This window comes from Phlebotomus papatasi, chromosome 3, assembly GCF_024763615.1.
Source record: "Phlebotomus papatasi isolate M1 chromosome 3, Ppap_2.1, whole genome shotgun sequence".
NCBI lineage: Eukaryota > Metazoa > Arthropoda > Insecta > Diptera > Psychodidae > Phlebotomus > Phlebotomus papatasi.
In genome coordinates, this window is record NC_077224.1 from 76,578,695 (window position 1) to 76,600,926 (window position 22,232).

At 34.9% G+C, this 22,232-nt stretch overlaps 1 protein-coding gene and 1 long non-coding RNA gene across 5 annotated transcripts in view; one reads left to right on the plus strand and one right to left on the minus strand.

Annotated features, from left to right (window-relative positions):
* LOC129805805 (palmitoyltransferase ZDHHC8) overlaps nucleotides 1-22,232 on the plus strand; it is a 79,247-nt gene that overhangs the window by 11,990 nt on the left and 45,025 nt on the right. For all 4 annotated transcript variants that reach the window (XR_008752129.1, XR_008752130.1, XM_055853976.1 and 1 more), the window contains exons 2-5: nucleotides 9,014-9,132; nucleotides 9,353-9,510; nucleotides 16,195-16,234; nucleotides 16,497-16,824. Coding sequence is in view for 2 of the 4 variants with exons in the window: in XM_055853976.1 (XP_055709951.1) it covers nucleotides 9,014-9,132; nucleotides 9,353-9,510; nucleotides 16,195-16,234; nucleotides 16,497-16,824 (645 nt within the window). In the remaining 2 variants the exon portion in view is untranslated. The remainder of the gene's footprint in view (nucleotides 1-9,013; nucleotides 9,133-9,352; nucleotides 9,511-16,194; nucleotides 16,235-16,496; nucleotides 16,825-22,232) is intronic.
* On the minus strand, nucleotides 5,749-6,938 carry LOC129805840 (uncharacterized). Its single transcript, XR_008752132.1, has 3 exons — nucleotides 6,634-6,938; nucleotides 6,489-6,549; nucleotides 5,749-6,012 (listed from the first exon to the last, which is right to left on the minus strand). It is a non-coding gene; the product is annotated as an uncharacterized LOC129805840 (long non-coding RNA).

A 22,232-nucleotide genomic window follows, 5' to 3' on the forward strand; every position in this document is an offset into this window, starting at 1 on the left:
CACCAAAGCATTTTAAAATGCTACTAGTATCCCTGTACCAAGTTATGTTTTGAAAATCAAAAAGTTTAATTACATTCAGGGTTTTGAAGAGCCCTAACGATAGCTGCTTCCGCATTTCCTGCAAAATATAGCGACATTAAATTGTCACGTTTGTGTTCCATTACGATTTAAAAAAGTTTTACAAAATATCGAAAATGCTTTTGTACACAGTAAAAAAATTTACAACCACTATCGTTGGTAATTTTTGTACGAGCGCTATGGTTGTGAAGTTTGTGTATTGGCAAAGTTTTGTATTGTCAATTTTATAAAATGGCTTCCTGGTCTATAATTTTGATTGTAGAGCAATTTTTTTCGGTTTATGTGTATTATCTGTGAAAAGTCTCTGTATTAAACAAAGAAAAAAAGAGAAAAAAGCAACAAAAAAAAAAGAAAAATATGAAGAGAGGGGTCTGAGACTTGAACCCATAACATTTGCGTTGATGGTCTCGCGTTTTCCGGCTGCGCCACGAACTTGCTTATTTCTCTTAAGCAAATGGCCAAGAGTTGCATCGTCAATTTTTCTAATTACATGATGCTTCCTCTGATTTCTGTTACTACATAATTATTCCTCATTTTTTACAACTGAGGCATATTTTACGAATCCAATGAATGATTCTAGAAGACAATTAGACAGTTAGAAATGCGAAAAATGACTAAAATCTTAGAAAAATTGCAATAGTGAACAATGAAATTTTGACAGTTCTCACACAAATTTTCTCATACACAAATTTCATTACACAAACTTAAATTTACTAGCATTATGTTAGTATCGTACTATAAATATGATAGTAATTTTACAATTTACAACCAAAATGCTTGTGACATTACACAACTTTTCTCATACACAACCTTATTTCTCACACAATTTTTTACTGTGTAGGCTTTTAACCAATAAAATGAACTAACACTATGCAAAATATGAAACCTCTGTCACCAGCGGTTTGACAGTTATGCGCTCTGAAAGTTGTTGCATTTTTTTTCAGCCACCCTTGTATAATAGTGTGAAATCGGATAAATTAATTATTTGATGCAATCCTAGTTGCATCCGCGACTTCCCTATCAAGCGGCTTTATGGCGCAGCTACCGGCCATGTCCAAGCGCTCTCGACAGGGTTTCGCCAGAGACTGACTTAACCCTCCCCTTACGAACTCGAGGCAACCATAGGCGCACACCCATAGCCTCCCCTTATGACCCGGTAGCTCGCTCCTAATCCGCTATATAGACGTAGGAGGAGAGAGATGATGCAACATTCGGCCATACTGATGCAGTGACGTCCCTGGCACTGGCAGAGAGTTCGAACGCGCCACGATCAGTACACCTACTTGTTCAACATCCCTTTGCACACGAACCCATTTCGACAATTCCTAGTTGGCCAAACAAGGAAAATAAAGGTTAAGTTAGTACTCAAGCCTTTAAGGGTTCCACACCATAACCTTACTACTCCAACTTTCCCATTTTCTGGCAGTGTGCGTGAAACACCCCTTCCGGTCAAGGATAAGTCAAGATAGTACGTTATGCCAAGTCGTACCATGACTCCATCAACCTGCGTGACACTCAAGGCCGCACATGCCATGGATCATCACTCGGGTACCAAGTTCATTCGCAGAATCACTACCATTTTCATGCATGGCGCGGAACACCAAGCTTGTCAAGTCGTGATCTCGAATCTGTATTAGGGATTAAGACACAACTTAGTCCTAATACCTAATCATCCAGTGGTTTCCATACAACAGACCCTTCACTATATTTTGGGGACCAACCAAAGGAGAAACCACCAAACCATCTGTCAGACCAAGTTGTCAATTCAGAGTACTTCAAATATATTGAATACTAACAAGGGAATAATTCATATTTCATTTCGAATTCAAACTTGTGACAGATCAGCAGACTATTTCAATCTTCGGACGAAGAATCCACATCGAAGTCAACGAGTTCCAGGTCTGCTCGATTAGCCCATAGCTTCATCTTGTCGGCCGCATAAACCGACTTAAACGGCTTGTTTGTCAGCTGTGTGGCTGCGGTATCCACAACCAGATACCGATCATTTCCCATGACCTTTTCAACAGAATAAGGTCCTCGGTATCTCTGATGCATCTTCCTGCTAGACCCACTGGCAGGAGCATCCCATCGCAGCAACACTAAGTCACCCTCTTCATAACGATGAGGTTTCGGGTGATTCTCGTTGTGTTTTTGAGCTTTGTGCTTCTCTGCTTCAAAAACCTTTTTTGCTGTCAATTCCCTCAGCTCCGACAAATTCATCACTGAGTCACTCCCGACATCTTCCATGACAGCGTTTGCCACAACATTGCCCAAAATGTTCCGTGGTCGGTACCCAAACAGAAGTTCTTGGGGAGAATGCCCCGTGATCCGGTTACGAGCTGAGTTCATGTTCCATTGCACAGATGGTAGATGTTTGTACCAATCCGTACCACTTTCATTTTCATTCATAGCCTTCAGAGACTCTCCCAATATACGGAAACGTCTTTCCACAAGACCATTGGCTCGTGGGGTCTCCGCAGCGACCAATGCGATCTTAATGTCTCTCTCACGGCAATACTCTTCGAAAGTATTAGAGGTGAAGGCAGTCCCTCTGTCACAGACTATCACAGCAGGATAACCAAAGAATTGACAAACCTCTTCCAAGACTCGAATAACTCCAGCCGTATTGGTTGTCTTTACTGGACGGAGGACAATATACTTGGTGAATGAGTCAATTACAGCCAACACATGTTCACATCCACCTTTTGCTCGAGGGTAGGGACCACAATGGTCCAAGTGGATGACTCGGAACGGCACGGGGGGTTTCTTGAATGCATGCAATTCAATGTGTGACTCATCCGCACCTCTCTTAGCTTGCATGCAATTGATGCATGAGTCTACATATTTCTTCACGGTCTTCCTCATCCTAGGCCAGTAGAAATCCTTAGAAATGTGCTCAGCTGTTCCGTTGAACGCCGGATGACCATTCCGATCATGAGCCAAATGCAGGAGGTGTAGGCGCATGCCCAAAGGAACGTAGAACTTAAGACCATTTGGAGACTTAAAATACACGCGTTTCCCCTTCAACTCATAAGACTGCAAAATCTGTGCTGCATTTTCATGACCTTTATATTCTCCGTTGAGAACCTTTTTGATTTGTACAAGGTCACCATCACGGGTCTGAGCAGCAGCGAGCCAATCCATTTCACTTATAATCTTCAAAACTTGAGCGTTCTTCGGTGGATTGCGACTAAAGAAATCAGCATGTCTCATGTGACATCCATTCCTGAATCTCAACTCAAAATCAAACTCCTGGATATCACACCACCACCTGGCCAATTTTGCAGACAAATCTCTCTTTTCATGGGCCTGTCTAAGGGAATTGCAGTCAGTGTATATAACAAACGACCTACCCAAGAGATAATATCGGAAACGCCGAAGACTTTCGAGAACTGCCAGAGTCTCAAGCTCAAAACTCGAATACTTCGCTTCCACAGTCGTTGTCACTCGACTAAAATAAGCCACGGGTCGTGACGTTCCCTCATCATCTATCTGCATGAGGACACCTCCGAGACCAAAGCTCGAGCCATCACAATGAAGCTCATGCTTCATCTTTGGGTCAAATAACGTCAAGATGGGTTTCTCAGCTAATGCCTTCTTCAGAATTTGAAACGCTTCTTCATGATGCTCCAACCAAACAAACTTTGTGGCATCCTTTTTCAGAAGATCATAGAGAGGTTTGGCAATCTTGGAATATGCAGGGACAAATCGGCGGAAATATCCCGTGAGTCCCAAGAACTCACGAACACTCTTGAAAGTTTCAGGTTTCTCAAACTTCTCAATAGTTTCCGTTTTGTGATCCCCTGGTGTGATGCCATCTTGACTCACGTTATATCCAAGATACTTCACCTTTGTTTGTAGAAACTGACACTTCTCAACATTGAGAGTGAGTCCTGCCTTCCTTAGTTCTTTCAATACGCGTTGCAATAATTCCAAGTTTTCATCAATAGTAGTTGTTGGAAGCATTATGTCATCGACATAATATGAAATTCCAGCATCCTTCACAGGCTGCAATACTCGGTTTATTACACGAACGAAAACCGAAGGCGAATTTGTGAGGCCATATGGCACTCTTTTGAACTGATATTGTCCATCGGGAACAACAAACGCTGTGTACTGACGTGATTCCGGTTCCACCTCAATTTGATGATAACCAGCTCGGAGATCTAGGGAAGTGAACCATGTTTTACCAGCCAACTTATCGAGCTCTTCTTCAATCCGTGGGAGTGGAAAGTTTTCATGCTGACAAATCTTATTCAACTTCCTATAGTCCACGCACATACGTGGGCTTCCAGAGGCTTTAGTTACGAGGACAACAGGACTCGAGAATTCGCTATGACTTTCTTCAATGATGTCGTTTTCCAAGAGTTCACTGATTATTCCTCGCAAAATCTCTCTTTGCGCATTAGACACGCTGTACGGGCGATATCGGATAACCTCTGTTGACTTCATGATGAGCTTCATTGGCCCCAAAGTGGTATGACCAAGTTCCTTTTGATTCATTGCAAAGCAATCACGATAATCATTTATGAGCCTCATCAAACGCGCCCTATCAGCCTCTGACACATCTTCTCCAATTGTCACGTCAGACAATTCAATGGCCCTCTTCTCCTTTGACAACGTGACTGTAAAGACAGGATTAGTTGGAACCCAATGACCATCTTCCTTAGACACCTTGATTATCAAATCGTTGTGTGTCTTGACTAATGTAACTCCTGGTGTCGAGAAAAGATCAATTCCGCAAAGTAGAGGAACTTCTAACAAACCATCGGAGACCACGAAGACCTCCAATTTATGCTTAAACTTCTCAATCTGAATGTCCACCTTGAAACTTCCCAAAGACTCAACTGTGCCACCGCCAAAACCAACAAACACCTTTCTTTCACCTAGGCCAGACCATCCAATTTTCTCAGCTAGTGACTTGGCAATTAGGGTTGCCACGCTTCCCAGGTCAATTAACGCTTCACATGTCTCTCGATTGACCTGGCACTTCTTGATAAGACCTTTATTTGTTAGGGTGGTGGGCCTTGTCACCACCCCGACGGGAAAATCCGACCCTTTCTTTGGACAGTCCCTGACAAGATGTTCTTCGGACCCACAAGCGTAGCACCTTCTTTTCTTTACTTTATCAGGTGCCTTAGAGTTTGATTGCGGCTTCCCCTTTAGAACACTCTCGTCTTTATTCTCTCTTTCGGTCTCATCCTTTGACTTGGAAGCCTGGTCTTTTGTACGGGAATAGAATTTGCGACCAAACTTCTTCGAAGATCCACTGGAAGTGGCCTTATCATTAGAACTGGTACTCGTGCCTGGTTGGTTCTCTGGCTGTCCTTCTTGATTGGACTCACGTTTTGGATTCTTGGTGGTTTGCTCGACCTTTTTCATGTACGACAAAAAGTCGGTGAGAGATCCACGTGGAGCAGCTGACAAGAGACCACGCATCATAAGATTCGGAACACCATCAATCAAATACTGCCGGATGGAGTCGTCATCTAGGTTAATCCTCCTGGCCTGCTTCACCACTGAATGGAAATATGACTCAATTGGCTCATCGCTCTTCCTCTTCCTACCGGCAAGAACCTTGTGGACATCAGCTGATGACAACTGTTCAGGGAAATTCTTCAAAATCTCTTGCTTGAAGTGAGCATAATCCACTATCATTGTCTGCATCCCCTCAAACCATTCACGTGCTGGACCCTTGAGACGGATGACAGCTGTTAGCATGGCACGCTGAGGGTTCATGTCGTACAAAGCCACGACATTGTCCACTTTCTGAAGCCATTCACTAGCCATAGGACTCTTCTCATTTCCCGGTTCAAATGCAGGAATCAAGGCTTCAATCTCTCGAAGGGTTAAGACTGTGGACTGAGAAGCCGACAAATCTTGTGAGGAAAGGCTAACTTGAGAGCGATTTCGACTTGGGCGAGGCATTTCGGACTGTTTGGGAAAAACAACACCAATACCCAAGATTAGTACCAGAAACCCAAAAGATTCACAACCGCTTTCTTAGGGACAAGAAAAATCATCAGGAAATACTTGTTTTATTTTTCAAAGGTACCTGGAATAAACATTACCCCCAGATCATGGTAATTTAGGGACAAAATACCCAATTTGGTATCAGGATGGAATAAGAAAATTGCAATGGGCAATAATTCTTCAATAAAAATGCCATATCAAGGGCAAATGTAGAGTAAAATATAGCAATTTCACTTGAAAAATCAATAATTGTTACTGTAAATGATATCGTTGCCATTACTTTCTATTTTTGTGAACAAGAAATCACAAAGAACTGTAATTTATCTGATAAAAATTACCACAATTATTCAGTGTAGCTTAATTTTTTGGAAATTCACTTGCTTTGTCTTTTAAAATGACGAGATTCTTCACAATTTAAAGAAATAAATTGTACTTACAACCTCCCAGCACCTGCAAGACTTATCAATAATTTTCCTCCCTCCTCGATGATAATAATCTCTAAGAAAGGATGAAAATATTATCAGTAAAATAAACATTTCAAATTGCTGCACCAAAACTTTTGCCATGTACTGTAAAATGTACCTCAAAGAAGCGTTAAAATTTAGCACAAATAAATTTGGTGGAACACAGCAAATTTGCAAATCACTTCCTGCCAAATAATAAGAATTATTAATTTTCACTTTCAACTGCACACAGCTTCACGTCTGGATTCTTAAAAATACCTGCCAAAATTATCAAAAAACAATTTAAACGAATTAATTCTGCAGCGCAATAAATCACCAGACACTTGGAATGCGAATGAGGCTAAAATAACTGAAAGGCAATTGTCTCCCAAAATTAACAAAGAACAATGCATAAAATATCATTAGATAGAAGGGGATGAGAGATCTCTCCATGCCACGCACACAAACATTCTCACACAAGAGGGGTAAAAACTCTCTCTCGAGCGATCACGCCACCGCTCGCTTATACTTATCCTTCTCCCTCGCTGGGTGGAATTCTCGCACTCTCTCCACTCGAAGCTCTCCGCGTGCATTTTTTCCCTCTCTAGAGGATCGCTTGTGCTCCCTCTCTGCGCTTTACTCTTGGTGATGGGGTTCTGGAATTTTCCACTGTCTGAACATGTCACAGACAAGTTTTTGCTCCAGAAATGGTCAGGGAAAAGCACTGTGCAGCTTTCCCATCCCCAATGAAACATCCACAGGTGCTTCTTTCACCATTTTATGCACCTGAGAGGGCCTCCAAAGCGATTTTTGTCGCCCCAAGAGACACGATCAACCATCACGGTGATCTTGTGCCATTTCCTTGGGATTTTCGGGAGCTGATGCACTTTTCACACACTTCACTACTTTCACTTCACTTGGGGCTTCTTGAGCCCTTATCCCACTTCTGAAATGATGCAATCCTAGTTGCATCCGCGACTTCCCTATCAAGCGGCTTTATGGCGCAGCTACCGGCCATGTCCAAGCGCTCTCGACAGGGTTTCGCCAGAGACTGACTTAACCCTCCCCTTACGAACTCGAGGCAACCATAGGCGCACACCCATAGCCTCCCCTTATGACCCGGTAGCTCGCTCCTAATCCGCTATATAGACGTAGGAGGAGAGAGATGATGCAACATATTTAATTGCGATCTGTGTAAAATTTCGCAATATTATAGTCATAAAAATTTTTCAACAATGTTTTGTGATTTAAAACTGTTGAAAAATTCAAAAAATTGTCACTATTATAGTATGATTATAGTTTTTCACATACTACAGTGTGAAAAAATACACAACTTTATAGTATTTTGTTTTGTTACATGATCAAAAATTAACACTATAATTTGATCATAATTTTTCACACTATTATAGTGTGAATCCTTGTGCATTTCAACCAAAGTTGTTGAATTTTTGAGCAAAAGTCGTTGAATTTAAAGACAAAAGTTGTGTAAAAATTGTGGAATTTCCATTTAAAACATATACTTCAGTCGAGATGCTTTTTTCATTGTGCAAAAGTCATATAGAACATCAAATATTTATATGCATAATAAGTATATCGTGAAAATCTGTGCATCAGATGTAATCATCTCGCATTAGGGGGGATCCCCAAGTACAGGAAAAAATATTACAAATGTGTAAAAAGGCAAAAAAAAATTAAAATCTTCAAAATGAAATGAAAATTCAACAATTTTTAAATTCAACAACTTTAAACAATTTTAAATTAAAGACTTTTTTCAAATTTAACACTACAATAGTGATATGAAAGATTACACACTAAATAGTGTTATTTTTTATTGTGCAAATAAATTTAAGACGCTCAGAGCAAGAGTCTAAAATATCTATTTTGCTGCTTATCAAATAAAATTAATCTTCAAATTCTAATAAGTTTTATGAATGAATTTAATTATTTTATTGTGTTTAAACTCATATTGTTCATCGGAATTTTATTTTTTTAAACTGACAATGACATCTTATCTGTAGTTTTCTATCTAAAAACGAAACCTGAAGATATTTGCATGAAAATCTACTTTAAAAATTCATGCAGAAAGTTTCAATTGTCTGTGTAAGTGTCTCATAAATTTAAACTTGACCTTACTTGGTTCTTCTTAGTCAACAACACAACTTTTCTGTGTTTTTTTTTTTAAATTATTTATTGTACATTTTTCCACAAAAAAAAAATGGTCTCGGGGGAGAGTTGTTGAAAATGAAAGCACAACGAAAAGATGAAAAATGATGGCTATATACAGTAAAAATATAAGTAAATGTATCGAGAAGAGTAATCTCCCAATTAATTCCACTTCAACTCCAAATCTGAGAATTTCTTCATCACTTTCTCAAGCAAATACTACTGCTGTTTTTGTTTTCTTTTTTTACCTTCTGTCGATGCTCTGAAGAAAGACATGCTCTTAATATTTTGTTGTCTATTTTTGGATATCTTTCTTCACATGCACAACACAAAAATCGTAATGTTGAATCAAATAGTTGCCAGTACTATGTGTCCCGTTTTCCGTGGGTGCCAGCTTATCAGGGAGTCATCACATTCTTCGTGATCGCCAACTTCACTCTGGCATCATTTATGGATCCGGGTGTGATACCAAAAGGTGAGTGACCTGTCTTGGTTTAAAGCATAAGAACGATAAAATTGTAAATAACAGCAAAAAAAAAAAAAAACAAGACAAAGTAAAAAGAAAAGAAATTGCATCTTCATCATTAGGTATATAATAGGAAGTTTAAATTCTAAATTTAAAATGACTCTCTCGGGTTCAGAACTTAATTTGGATGTTTGTGTCTCCTATAAAATTCAATCTCTGACTTTTCCAGCTCTACCCGATGAAGACAGAGAAGATGAATTTCGGGCTCCGCTGTACAAGAATGCCGATATCAATGGAATCACCGTCCGGATGAAATGGTGTGTCACCTGCAAATTCTACCGACCACCCAGATGTTCTCATTGTTCTGTGTGCAATCAGTGTATAGAGGTGAGAATATTTTCTGTATTTACCTTTACAGATTTTCTATTAATATCATTCTCATTAGGTTAATCATTAAATGTTCTCGAATCACGCCAGAAAATCTTTTCCTATTTCACGATCTCTAGGTTTCTTACTAAAACATGTATTTATGATGACAATCAATTTTATCATTATGACACAATGAAAAATTTATGGCATGTAAATGTCATAATTGGGAATAATATTAAAGTTATATTGGGACTCAATTGGAAATTGTCGTTTCAATTAGTCGGGGTTCAGTATTGGTACAAGAGTCAATTTTGATTGGATTTGCTACTGAATTATATAGAATTATTCTCATAAATGATTTTATCAATTGACTTGTCATTTTGAGAGATAGTCCTGAAAATGACTTGAAATGCTATTGGATTGTTGAATATGTTTATTTATTAATTTGTGCAACATTTATTATTGATATATTTTTAAATTAGTTGATGAAACTTTTAAATGAATAAATTATGTACAAATATTTGCAGAATATCTTCTCTGAACATTTTGATGGTTTGGTATTAAAATTAGATTAGTAAAGAATAAAATATTAATCACCTTTGGGTTCCAGAAAAGCTACGATTTCTATGTTGATAGTAGTAGGGGAAGGTTTTGAAGGTTCGTATTAAAAAAAGGAGTCGAAGATTTAAGATTTTTTACTGAATGCCACACACGCCGAATCAATTATATCACTATATCAAAGAAATCTCTTAAGGTGCCCTAATCTCGAAGGTGCCCTGGTTAACTCAGCTTCGTATCACTTTTTTCCACCTCTGTAGGCCTCATTTTCCCCGAAAACATTACACTGGACACAAAAATTTGGGCATCACTACTTAGATGGAACTTTCATCTACTTGTTTTCACCATTTGTAGGAGGTATCACGCAATAAAAATCAGTTATAAGCTATTTTTCTAACACATGTTTTTTAACACTCGGAAAACCATTTTTTCCCTGCATTCTGACAGTCAGTTAAGAGCTTGGTTAGGTGTGATTCTCTCATAATCACACCTGATGTAATCCTCAGATTTTCTCTAACACCTCCAATGGGTCTTACAGAACATATTTTGGACGTAACTGATTTCAAAAATGACGAGCTACCAATTTAAAGTGAAATGTGGGAAGTTCCACTTTAAAACAAAGAAAATTGAATGAGAAATACTCAAAATACATGGAAGTGGCAATTAAAGAATCACATCTACCATAAGCAGTCTAGTAGTTTCATCACTGTACAAATCAGAAAGAAGTTATCACACCTATTGTAATCCTTGTTTTTTCTCTAACGTCTCAAATCTGCCTTACAGAAATTTTTTTGAACATCAGTGATTATTAGAATTATTGTGATTAATTTAAAGTAAAATGTGAAAAATTCCGCTTGAAAACAAAGCAAATTAGATGAAAAATTCTCAAAACGCACCGCATGGGCAATGAAAGAATCACACCTACCATAAGCAGATTCAGGCTTAATGTATCATTTGACAGTAGTGAAATAAAATCATCTGATGAAGTCTCATTTTGACGGAGAAGTGCGTGTTTTCCTTCGAGATTTTAGTGAAAATTGTTTAATATCCCAATTTTCTTGTGAACTTATTCAGCGGAATCTCTGATGAGTCAAATATCCCGAGCGGCGTGCACAGTGTGACCCAAAACAGTGAGATATTCTCAAATTCGGTGGGCGGTAATTTTGACAGATGTTTTTACGAAGCTGCAAAATTAAATTTTCTTGAGCTGCAGGGGTGGTAATTTTTATGAATTTTCCTCCACCCACAAAAACGACCTCCTTCAAGCAAAAGATTTTTACAGTAAATATTAACCCTAATAAACCCTCCATAACTTGGAATAGTTGCTTTTTCAAAAAGACACTTGCAGTGTGCAAAAATGCATAAAATATTACATATAAGAATTACGATTTTAGGCCCATTTTTTATTTTTGCCTTTTGGACCCAGGAAAAAAGGCCTAGGCTTTCAAGTTTGTCAGGAAATGTGAGATGTAGGACTAGCTTTTAGATTATATGTCAATGGATGAAATTCATTTAGTAACTTGGAAAAAAATCAACTTTTACGAAGCTGCAAGCTGCAACATTACAAAGGTACAAAACCTTCCCCTACCTGTGGCATTTGTAAGATTTTTTTATAATGGCGAAATTAAGGGATTACTACTCGGGAAGATTTTAACATTTTCGTTTTGAAACTCTGCGTACTTAAAAAGAGAGCATTTTTTTTGAACTTTCTACACTTATTAGTACTTGTAAATAACTACAAAGCAGAATGATGTTCAAATCTTTAGACTAATTTTTCAACATTCAGCAAAGCATAGACTGAGAGAAATCCCAAAAAGTTAAAATAACATTCCGGAAATGTTAATTTTATCCTGCAGTATTGATCCGAAATCGGTGTAAATATTATGCTTTTTATGTGTATTAGGGGTTGAAGTTATCCTTTTTCATGTTAATTTTACCCTTAAAAAGGTGTAAAATTAACATTAAAAAATGTTGATATATTTTTACACCTAAAAAGTGTTGAAGTTATCAGGAAAAAAAGTTATTCGCACCCTCTTTTTTTCTCAGTGTAACGATACTCTTTAAAGGACCAGTGATAAGCTCAGATAAGCTTATAGTAGTTGAGATTCTCTACAGACGACGTCGAAGTGCATGCAATTTGGAGTGTTTGCAACTCGAAATACTTGATAATTCGATTGTAAGGTAAATTTTGGAGGTGAAGAATCGCTTCTCGGAGGCAGATACGGATAAAATTGCCTCGACGCGATTCTTTACCCGTAAAATTCAACTCACAGCCGAAATTTCACACATTCTGAGTTGCAAGAATCTCGTGTATTATGCATTTCCAGGTCGCCTATAAAGAATCTCAGACCATAAGCTTATTTGGGGTCATTTTCTATTTCCAATTAGTTTTATTTTCTAATAGTTTGAGTATAAAGTCCATAAAAGAAAAAAAGTTCATTAACATCGGTTAAGCTTCACAGTGCTACTTACAAGAGCCATTTGTAGATGCTCACTGGGTTTTAACTCTTTAAGGACGATTGGAACACCGGTGTCCCATAAAGAAAATTATTTTTCCTGACTACCTAAAGTTATTTTTTTCTTGTACACAATTGTAAAGTAGAAGGTTAAAGGAATCTAGAATATTTTTTGCAAGTCTGTATCTATTTGTATAGTAAATATTTAAGCTCAAAAATGGCGAATTTTTAAATTCTTATATTTATAATTGATTTTATTTATTTTTTATACGTCCATTTTTTTTTAAGCAAAACCCTTTTGGCAATAAAAACTACAATAGGGTAGATGGTCGAAAGCGAGACACTTAAGAAAAAATTCAATTTCAAATCCATTTTTAAACTGAATGAATAATTATTTTTTACCATTTTTTTGTATCATGGGATTCTTTGACAAATATTTTAACAGAATCTTAACAGTTGTTATTAAATATTGCAACCGAATAATCGAAAAATTCACGGAAATTAAAAAAATAACAAATTTTGAAAAGATGGACAAAATTTTGGAAAGTTGGACAAAAACTTTTGGAAAGTTGGACATAGTGATATTAATGACAAAATATCATACAAAATATGTAGATAATCAAATGTTGAGGGTTTTCTCTGTAGGGGGAGGCTTTGAACTTTCGCATACAAAAATGATGTTCAAGTTCAGTGATTTTTTCTAACTACCATGCAAACTGTATGGATTCTCCAACTATGCCAAAAAAATGTCTTACTTATAAGGTTTATAATCCCACCAAACAAAATTCCAGGAAATCCTTAGATTTTCCTCCAGAGGAAAATGAAAATTTAATGGCGATTTATCCGATAGATGAATCAAGTTTCTATTATCGCACACGATTCACGCCATCATTGAACACCCCATTTTCACCGTAAATTTTGCACCGGACACTAAAAGTTGCACATCATTGTTTAAAGGGAACTCTAATCTACTTGATTAAACCATTTTTATATAGAATAAAACATTTTAATATCACTTTTCTGGAACTTTTCTGAGAGATGTTTTATTGACATTAAAAACCATTTTTTTGATTGGTTCTACGAGAATTTCACTCCCGAAACGGTTAAATCTGATGAATACTTTCTTAAAAAGTCCAAATATCACCAAATTTACACGAATCAATAAGTTTTTAAAGCTAAAAATTGACTAAAACTCTGCAAGCGAGAAGACCACACAAGATTCCACCATTCCTCCACGGAGCCGGATATGCACAAAAACGTTTGAATGCGCATCATTGAAGATTTCTCTGTTCCTGCAGCTGCAGGAATCGGGATTTAGCACAGATATTGAGCTTCAGCAGGTGAACAAGCTAAAATTTTCACAAAACAGCTTCTCACGGACAATTTCTTTTCTTTGTCATGCAAAACAACACAATAGTGAGGTTATGTCAAAGATTGTCAAAAAACCAGTTGTAAACTGAATGAGCTTATTGCAGATGTGATTCTTTCATTGCACATTCAGTTTGTGCAAGCTTGAAAAATATTTTTATATCAAAGAAATGCAAAATTGCTTAATAATTACTCAACTGCAGCCTATTTGAGTCAAATTACTTCTTGTTTATCAACTTTACGATTTTTAAGTTTTCCTTTTTAGTGGTGGATCAAATCGGTAGATTACAATAGATGTGAATATGAGGGATCGTATCTAAAATGAAGTTTCCTGGAAAATATCTGAAAGAAGCAGTCTTCTATGTGCGATCGATGAATCTGAGTCAAGTTTGTGAATTTTGTTCCACCCACAAAAAGTGCCTGTTCAGCCTAAAAGATTTTTACATAAATCTGATTCCTAATAACCCTTCTACCCTTTGTGATAGTAGTTTTTCAGAAAAGTGATATTAATTCTGCACAATCGTATGAAATATTGCACAGCAAAATTACAGTTTTGGACCTGTTTTTATTTTTTGTTTCCTGAAACTAGGAAAAAAGGATTAGACTCTCAATTTTTTCAGGAAAGATGGGATTTAAGGTTAGCTATTACAATATATAGCCATATGTGAGATTCATAAAGGAATATGGGAGAAATATGAAGTGTCTGAAGGTAGCGTATGTGCGAACGATCAAAGCCTCCCCCTATACTTGCACATTTGATGGTTATGCTAATCCCTCCTTTATGTCCGGGTAACAGTTGAGGAACGCTAATTACCAAGAACTTCTTGGACGCCCAACCAACAAGAGGTTCTGTAAATTTCACAGACGTCTCGCGTTGTCCAGAAGTTATAACTTTAAAGCGGATGCAATTTTTAACACTTTTCAATTCCCCATCCGTCCAAATCCTTTTCCACTTGCTTTGGGAGTTCTGTAGAGGCTCCTATTTGTCTTTCTCCAGGAGTTTTTGCGACTTTTACTATACATTCTGTCAGAAAAAGTGGTCTTCGGAATCTGGAAATCTTTGCAGCCTTTTCCAGGAGATTTTCTCCTTATCAGCTGCTAACTGCTGTTGCAACTATTTCTCCGGATCCGGATACTTTAGGATCTTTGTCGTTCTTGTTAACATGATTTCACTGCAAAAAAAAACCACCAAATTCATTCACAAAATCAACTTGTCCAAGATTTCATAAAACTTGTTTTGAAAGCAACGCGAAATTAAATCACTTTTCTATCTTTTTTAAATGTAATATTTCACAAATATTTTTTATTCACCTTTTAAATGGATGTATGTCCTTCGATTTTCACTGCGGACTTAACAATATTTCACAAAATATGACGAAAAATCAAACAAAACACTTTGATATTTTCCTAGCAACTTTCCTAAGAAACAGAGAAAATGACAACTACAGTGTCAAGGTTAAGAATATCACGCATGCAATACATTTTTTAAATTCTTCTTGCAAGTCACCCTTTGATTGTTTTATAACGATTTTTGCATTTTTAACTTCTCGAATAATCATAAAATTAGGTTTCATAATCTTTTTATCGAAAATTGAAATATTTAATTGATTTATTATCAAGTTTTTAAGGAGGTGTCTCACATTCCACACTGCTTTGTCCAACTTTCCAAACTGTCTCGCTTTAGGCCAATTACCCTACTCATACGTCATATTTTTCATTAAAGCGAAAAATATTATTAATTGGTATTGTCAGAAAAATTACTTAAATTTTTTGGCTATTTTTGTCCCTATCGTTCATAGAAGCACAAAATACACCGAATCAGACTCAGTTGAACTTTCCAAGGTTAGATGTAAGCCTTATCATTGATTATGTTTCACAGTTTAATTTTTATTGTTGATTTTCAGTCCATAAAAAGAGTCTCGTCGTTAAAGGGTTAATGTTGTCCTACATTAGAATTATTTTTTATGGAAATTTGTCATATGACATTATCATACAGTTACAGAATTCCCCTACAGGAAATGAGTTTTAGTTTTTTTTTCTTAAATTTTCAAGGTTCATAAATTAAATTCATATTGAAAAACAAATAAAAAAGAAATTTTTAGAATTATCAAAGTTAATTAAATATTTACAGATAAATCCTCTAAGATATTAAACTCCAGAGCAAGACAAATTAGGGCTTTAGGGTTGCAAAACTCATATCATTAATACATAGAATTGAATATCTAGAATTATACTTGCCGAATTTCATTCAATATATCTCTCTAGACTGATATCCTCGTGTTGAAAGGGCTCTCTTCAAAGATTCTGTATTTTCTTTCAGAAAATGGATCATCACTGTCCATGGGTCAATTCATGCATAGGTAAGTTCAATCAATAAAACTATATTATTAGGGAGAATGAGAAGGTTTCAAAATCAATTGGAGAAATGGAATGATTGTGAGTCAAGGTTGATGGTTGGGGTCGATGAATATTCTATATGGAAATATGAATATGACAGAGAGAGATATTGACGAGATGAATTGATAAGAGAGAGGGACCCTGTTCGACATTATTTGAATCTATTTGATCTCTGACCAGTGGATGTTCTTTCTTTTGATTGGGGTTTTATTTTTTGTGAAATAGGTCGTAGGAACTATCGGTTCTTCTTCTTCTTCCTGATATCCCTCTCCATTCACATGTTGAGCATCTTTACGCTGTGTCTCATATTTGTGCTGCACAACAAGGAGAAATTGGCACAGGTGGATGTGATTGTGGCTCTTGTGCTTATTGCCATCATTATTGTACTGGCAATTCCTGTATTTGGTCTCACGGGATTTCACATGGTGCTCGTGTCACGAGGGCGAACGACAAATGAGCAGGTGACGGGAAAGTTTAAGGGTGGCTACAATCCCTTCTCACAGGGATGCTGGCACAATTGCTGCTATACTCTCTGCGGACCTCAATATCCCAGGTAAAACTATATTAATTTTTACCTTAGTTTTTTTTCCCTTTGTGCTTCAAATTCACTTGAGAAATTCTCAAGAAAAATTTATTAAAAGAAAATGAATCCGGATGAACTGTTCATATTTTTGAAGTTGCTGAAAGGAATAATATCTCAAAGGAATATGATACTGTGATTTTTTTAACGAGTGTCCTCTACAAAAATTATCTTTTGTGATAATCTTAATTTAAAAAAAAAATGTTGAAATGTAAGTGAAAAGTTTAGTACATGATTGTAGTACTAGAATTGACAGAAACCAACGAAGACCTAAAGTTCATATCTTTAACTGTTTGGCCACTAGGAAAATATTTAGTAGGTAGGGTAAATGTCCTAATTAAAAAACCATTTCCAGACGCTTTAACTTTGATAGAAGATTCAACACATTAAGTTCATATTTTTTTCTGAAGAGAATTAAATAAATTTGCTCCTTGAGTCTTCTAGAATGTTACTGTTTAGTGAAAATTCTTTAAATCTAATTTGAAAACTTGTTAAATACAAGAAAAATACGCGAGTGTAAAATGCTTATATTGGAAACAAATTAATCCAAATGGAGACAGGGAAAATGTTCTAATTGGAGACAAACAGTGTAAGTGAAACCTCGGCGAAAGGCTTCCAAAACCTTGCTGAGTTGCTCTTGAGTGCAGGATTTGTTCTAATTATTGCTGGTCTTTTCTCCTTTTCCATCTAAAACAATAAGAAAAATCATATTTCCGGGGTTTCCTATTGAAGCATTTAGATTAACACTTAATTTCACATAATTCTGTCAAAAATATTACACAAATGTAAGAAAAAACGAATGAAGAACAATGAGCCTAATTGTGTTTTTCATTAGAAAGCATGGTTGATAGATGCAAAATTCGAGAAGTTTTTTCTGAGAAATTAACAAATTAAAATTTGTGAATTTAAATGGATTTTCGCTTTATTTGAAGCAAAATTAACTAAATAATGAAACTGTGGTATAGAAAATATATAAATATAATAATTTAGTACTGTATTTATCATGAAAACAATGACGTTTCCATTTGGAATAGAGAAAAATTTCCATTTGGAACAGGTTTTAAATTAGCTTAATTTACCCTTGATGAATAAATAGATGATAAACGTTAAAGTTCTCTGACACTTAAATTTACAGAAGATCGTTTAAAATTATGTGATGCGAATTTGTCCTAAATATAAAAGTGTCTACACAGAAAAAGAATATTTCGTAAAATTATTTGTAAATGTTTGTGAATTCCTACTGGGGACTTACGAAATGCTCCTAGATTGTATAATGCACTAAAAAGTTTGTAAAAGTTTGTGCTTTTTTCACAAATATTGTTTATAACATGAACACTTAACGAACATTTCTTGTTCTTTTACAAACATTTGTTAGTAAATGTTCGCAAACCCACAGAAAATGTTCGTAAAATTTTGTCATTTGTTTGTATATTATTGTCTGGCAAGCAAAAATGTACGAACAAATGTTCTTAAAAGGGGAAAAAATGTTTGTCAAATGATTATGTTGCGAACAATGTTTGTGAAAAGAATACAAACTTTTACGAACTTTTTAGTGGATTTATACAAAATTTAGGAGCATTTCGTAAGTCACCAGTAAAAAATCAACAAATATTTACAATTTTACGAAATATTTTTTCCTGTGTAAGTAATTACGGAAATTGGGTCTTGCACGAACTAAATAGGTGGTTGTCCATGGTTAAATTACAAGATATAGCTCGACAATATTAAATGCAAATTTAATTATTAATTCAATTCTTCATAAAATATCTTTCATTTATTCTCTTTCACATTTTCTTCCTATTTTCCATTTCTTCTGTTCATATAGAAATTTTATGACAAATATACATATAAATCTCTCAATTCGCACTATTCATATTTCTATTTCCTTGTGGAAATGGAATTTTATCAATGAAATGTATTTAATATTGGATGCATTTCGAGAAATAAAATACGAATAAATTTCCTTTTGACTGATTGTAGAGTATTTTCCAAATGAATCACTGTAGTTTTCCTGAGAAATTTCACACGTGGATGATGAGGGAGGAAATAGCACGACAGAAAATACGTTTTTTTTGTGTGACACTGTCTACACGACAATATGATGCTCTTCTTCCTTCTGTTTTGAATGCTGCGAACTGTAAAAATTTGAAAGCAAATATGAAAATTGATTTGTGGATGTTCTTCACTCAACATTTGAGTATGGTTGAATTTCCATGGAATTGCTGATGTTGAAGGAGGAAAACAGCGAAATGGATAATGAATTTTTTAATATCCTCGTATTTGTTTTTCTTTTCAATGCGATTTTCATTTGAAACGTGCCTTTTATTTCATTCTGCCGGTTAATGATTATTTAGTTTACATTCTTTGTGAATTAGGATACAGTACGGGATAAAAAAAAATAATTAACAGAGATTTTTCTGCTTTATTATTTTTTAAAGACAAATAAAATGAAAACTTAATTTAGAACTTTTTAAAATTAATTACAAGTGTTAGACTTATTGAAAAACAACTCACTGTTTTTCTATATTTTAATATTTGAATAGATTATGGTTATTTGCCGCTAAATGTAAAAAAGCGTGATAACAACAATTGATTTTTGGGTTTTTTAATATTGATTTTTATCTCTGGAACAAATTGACTGAAAGGGCCCTTCGTGAACATTTATCTGTATTTCTTTTTTTTCAAAATTTCAAGTATTCAATTCCAATTTCCATTTTTTTTAAAAATTAAATAAAAATAAAAAGCCCAATTCTAATAAGTTGAAAAAGTAATGTAGCTATAAGCACAACTCCGGTAACAAAAAAAAAACCAAAAATTTCAAATTTCACTTTAAAAGAATTATAAAAATTGTAAAGTAAATGCTGAATTTTAAAATTAGGGTAAATTAAGCTAATTCAAAACCTGCTCCAAATGGAAATTTTTCGCTACTCCAAATGGAAACGTCATTCTTTTCATGATAAATACAGTACTAAATTTTTATATTTATATATTTTCTATACCACAGTTTCATTGTTTAGTTAATTTTGCTCCAAATAAAGCGAAAATCCATTCATATTTACAAATTTCAATTTGTTAATTTCTCAGAAAAATTAAAAGTGTACCTTTTCACCATAAAATTTTTCATCGATCGACCATGTTTTCCAATAAAAAACACAATGAGGTAACTGTTGTTTATTCGTTTTGTTTAACATTTATGTCATATTTCTGGCTAATTTTAGTTAAATTAAGGGCTAATCTTTATTGTTAACGGTACGTGAAGTTTTCAAACGAAATAATGACCTATTTCGTAAACAAAAAGGGTTTTTCTGAAGTGTCTGCAAATGCTTCAATAGGAAACCGCGGAAATATGATTTTTTTGGAAAGATTTTCTTATTGTTTTAGATGAGAAAGAAGAAAAGACCAGGAATAAGAACAAATCCTGCACTCAAGAGCAACTCAGCAAGGTTTTGGAAGCCTTTCGTCGCGGTTTCACTTATACTGTTTGTCTCCAATTAGAAAATTTTTCCGTGTCTCCATTTCGATTAATATGTTTCCAATAGCAGCATTTTACGCTGGCGTATTTTTTTTTTGTATTTAAAATGTTTTCAAATTATATAAAAAGAATTTTCACTAAACAGTAACATTCTTGAAGAGTCAATGAGCGAATTTATGTAATTCCCTTCAGAAAAAAAAAAAATGAACTTAATGCGTTAAATCCTCTGTCAAAGTTAAAGCGTGTGGAAATGGTTTCGAATTAGGACATTTACCCTATATAATTTTTTTGCATTTTTAACGGAAAAATAGTCATAATTAATAAATTTAAAGGGGATTTTAAGGATAAAAAATATTAAATGTCTTCTTCGGGTTACTTTTTCAAGAAATACAGCAATTAAGCCATTTCGCTAAGATTAAAAATGTTACTTTAACTCGATAAACCTTATACGCTGTTCCAAGGCCTTTTAATGTAACGCAATCTTGAAAAAATCTATCCGGAAATACTTTCTCTAGAGTCTTCTTCATTTTTGACTTTGAAAAGTCAGTTAAAAGACTTATTCAAGGTTTCTGTTATGGACGAAAAATCGGTTTAGAAGCTTTAAAACAGATCTGAAAAAGCAAAACATTGCACAGCGTTTTTGAAGTAGGTGGAGTTGAGGCTACATTGAGCTGAAGCGGCATTGAAAACACTATTTTTTCGCATATTTCTAAAAGAAACTGGGATTTAGAAACTTAAAAAAAATGTTGATGTGAATTAAATTATGGCTAGGTCAGGTTTCCTTTAGAAATACGTGAAAAAATAGGGTTTTCAATGTAGCTCTACACTGACAAAAAAAGGAGGTGCGATTAACTTTTTTTCCTCGTAACTTTAACACTTTTTAGATGTAAAAATACACAGTAAAAAAATGTGTAAAATTTTACTACTATAATAGTGCAAAATCGACCATTTTAGTTGTTTAATATAAAAATGTTTAAAAAATGCACAATAATTTGGTAATTTATTGTCACGTGATTGAAAATTACCACTATTATAGTTGAAAAATTTTCAAGAACGTTGTTTAATTTGAGAATGTGTAAAATTTTAACACTATAATAGTGTGAAATCGGATAAATTAATTATTTAATTGCGATCTATATAAAATTTCTCACTATTATAGTCATAAAAGATTTTCAACAATATTTTGTAATTTAAAACTGTTGAAAAATTCTAAAAAATGATCACTATTATTGTATAGTTTTTTCACATTATTATAGTGTGAAAAAATACACCACTTTATGGTATTTTTGTCACATAATCAAAAATTAACAATATTATAGTTTGATCATAATCACAGCGAACAGACTAGGCTTTTCTACATGATCACTGCTTTTTTACGCCTTCATTGCTTTTTTACACGTGGAAAATACATTCAAAAAAATTGCGGCACCAAACCAATTTTTGCACCAATTTGATGTTTTTTCCATTCTCTGAGACAATATTCTTTAAAAAGAAAATGATTTATTAGTAAAATTTGCCAAATCTAAAAACCTCGAATTAAGAACAAAAAGCAATTGACCGGTCAATTGCTGTTTGCTCTTTTCTCAAGGTACTTATAAACGGACAATTTTACTAATACATCACTTTCTTTTTAAAGAATATTGTCTCATGAGGCGTAAAAAATATCAAATTAGTGCAAAAATTTGTTTGGTGCCGCAATTTTTTGATTATTTTTTCCACGTGTAAAAAAGCAATGAAGGCGTAAAAAAGCAATGACCATGTAGAAAGGCCCAGTCTGTTAGGTGTGAATATTTCACAGTATTATAGTGTGAAGCCTTGTGTATTTCAACCAAAGTTGTTGAATTTTTAAACAAAAGTTGTGTAAAAATTGTTGAATTTCCATTTAAGACTTATACTTCAGTAGAGATGC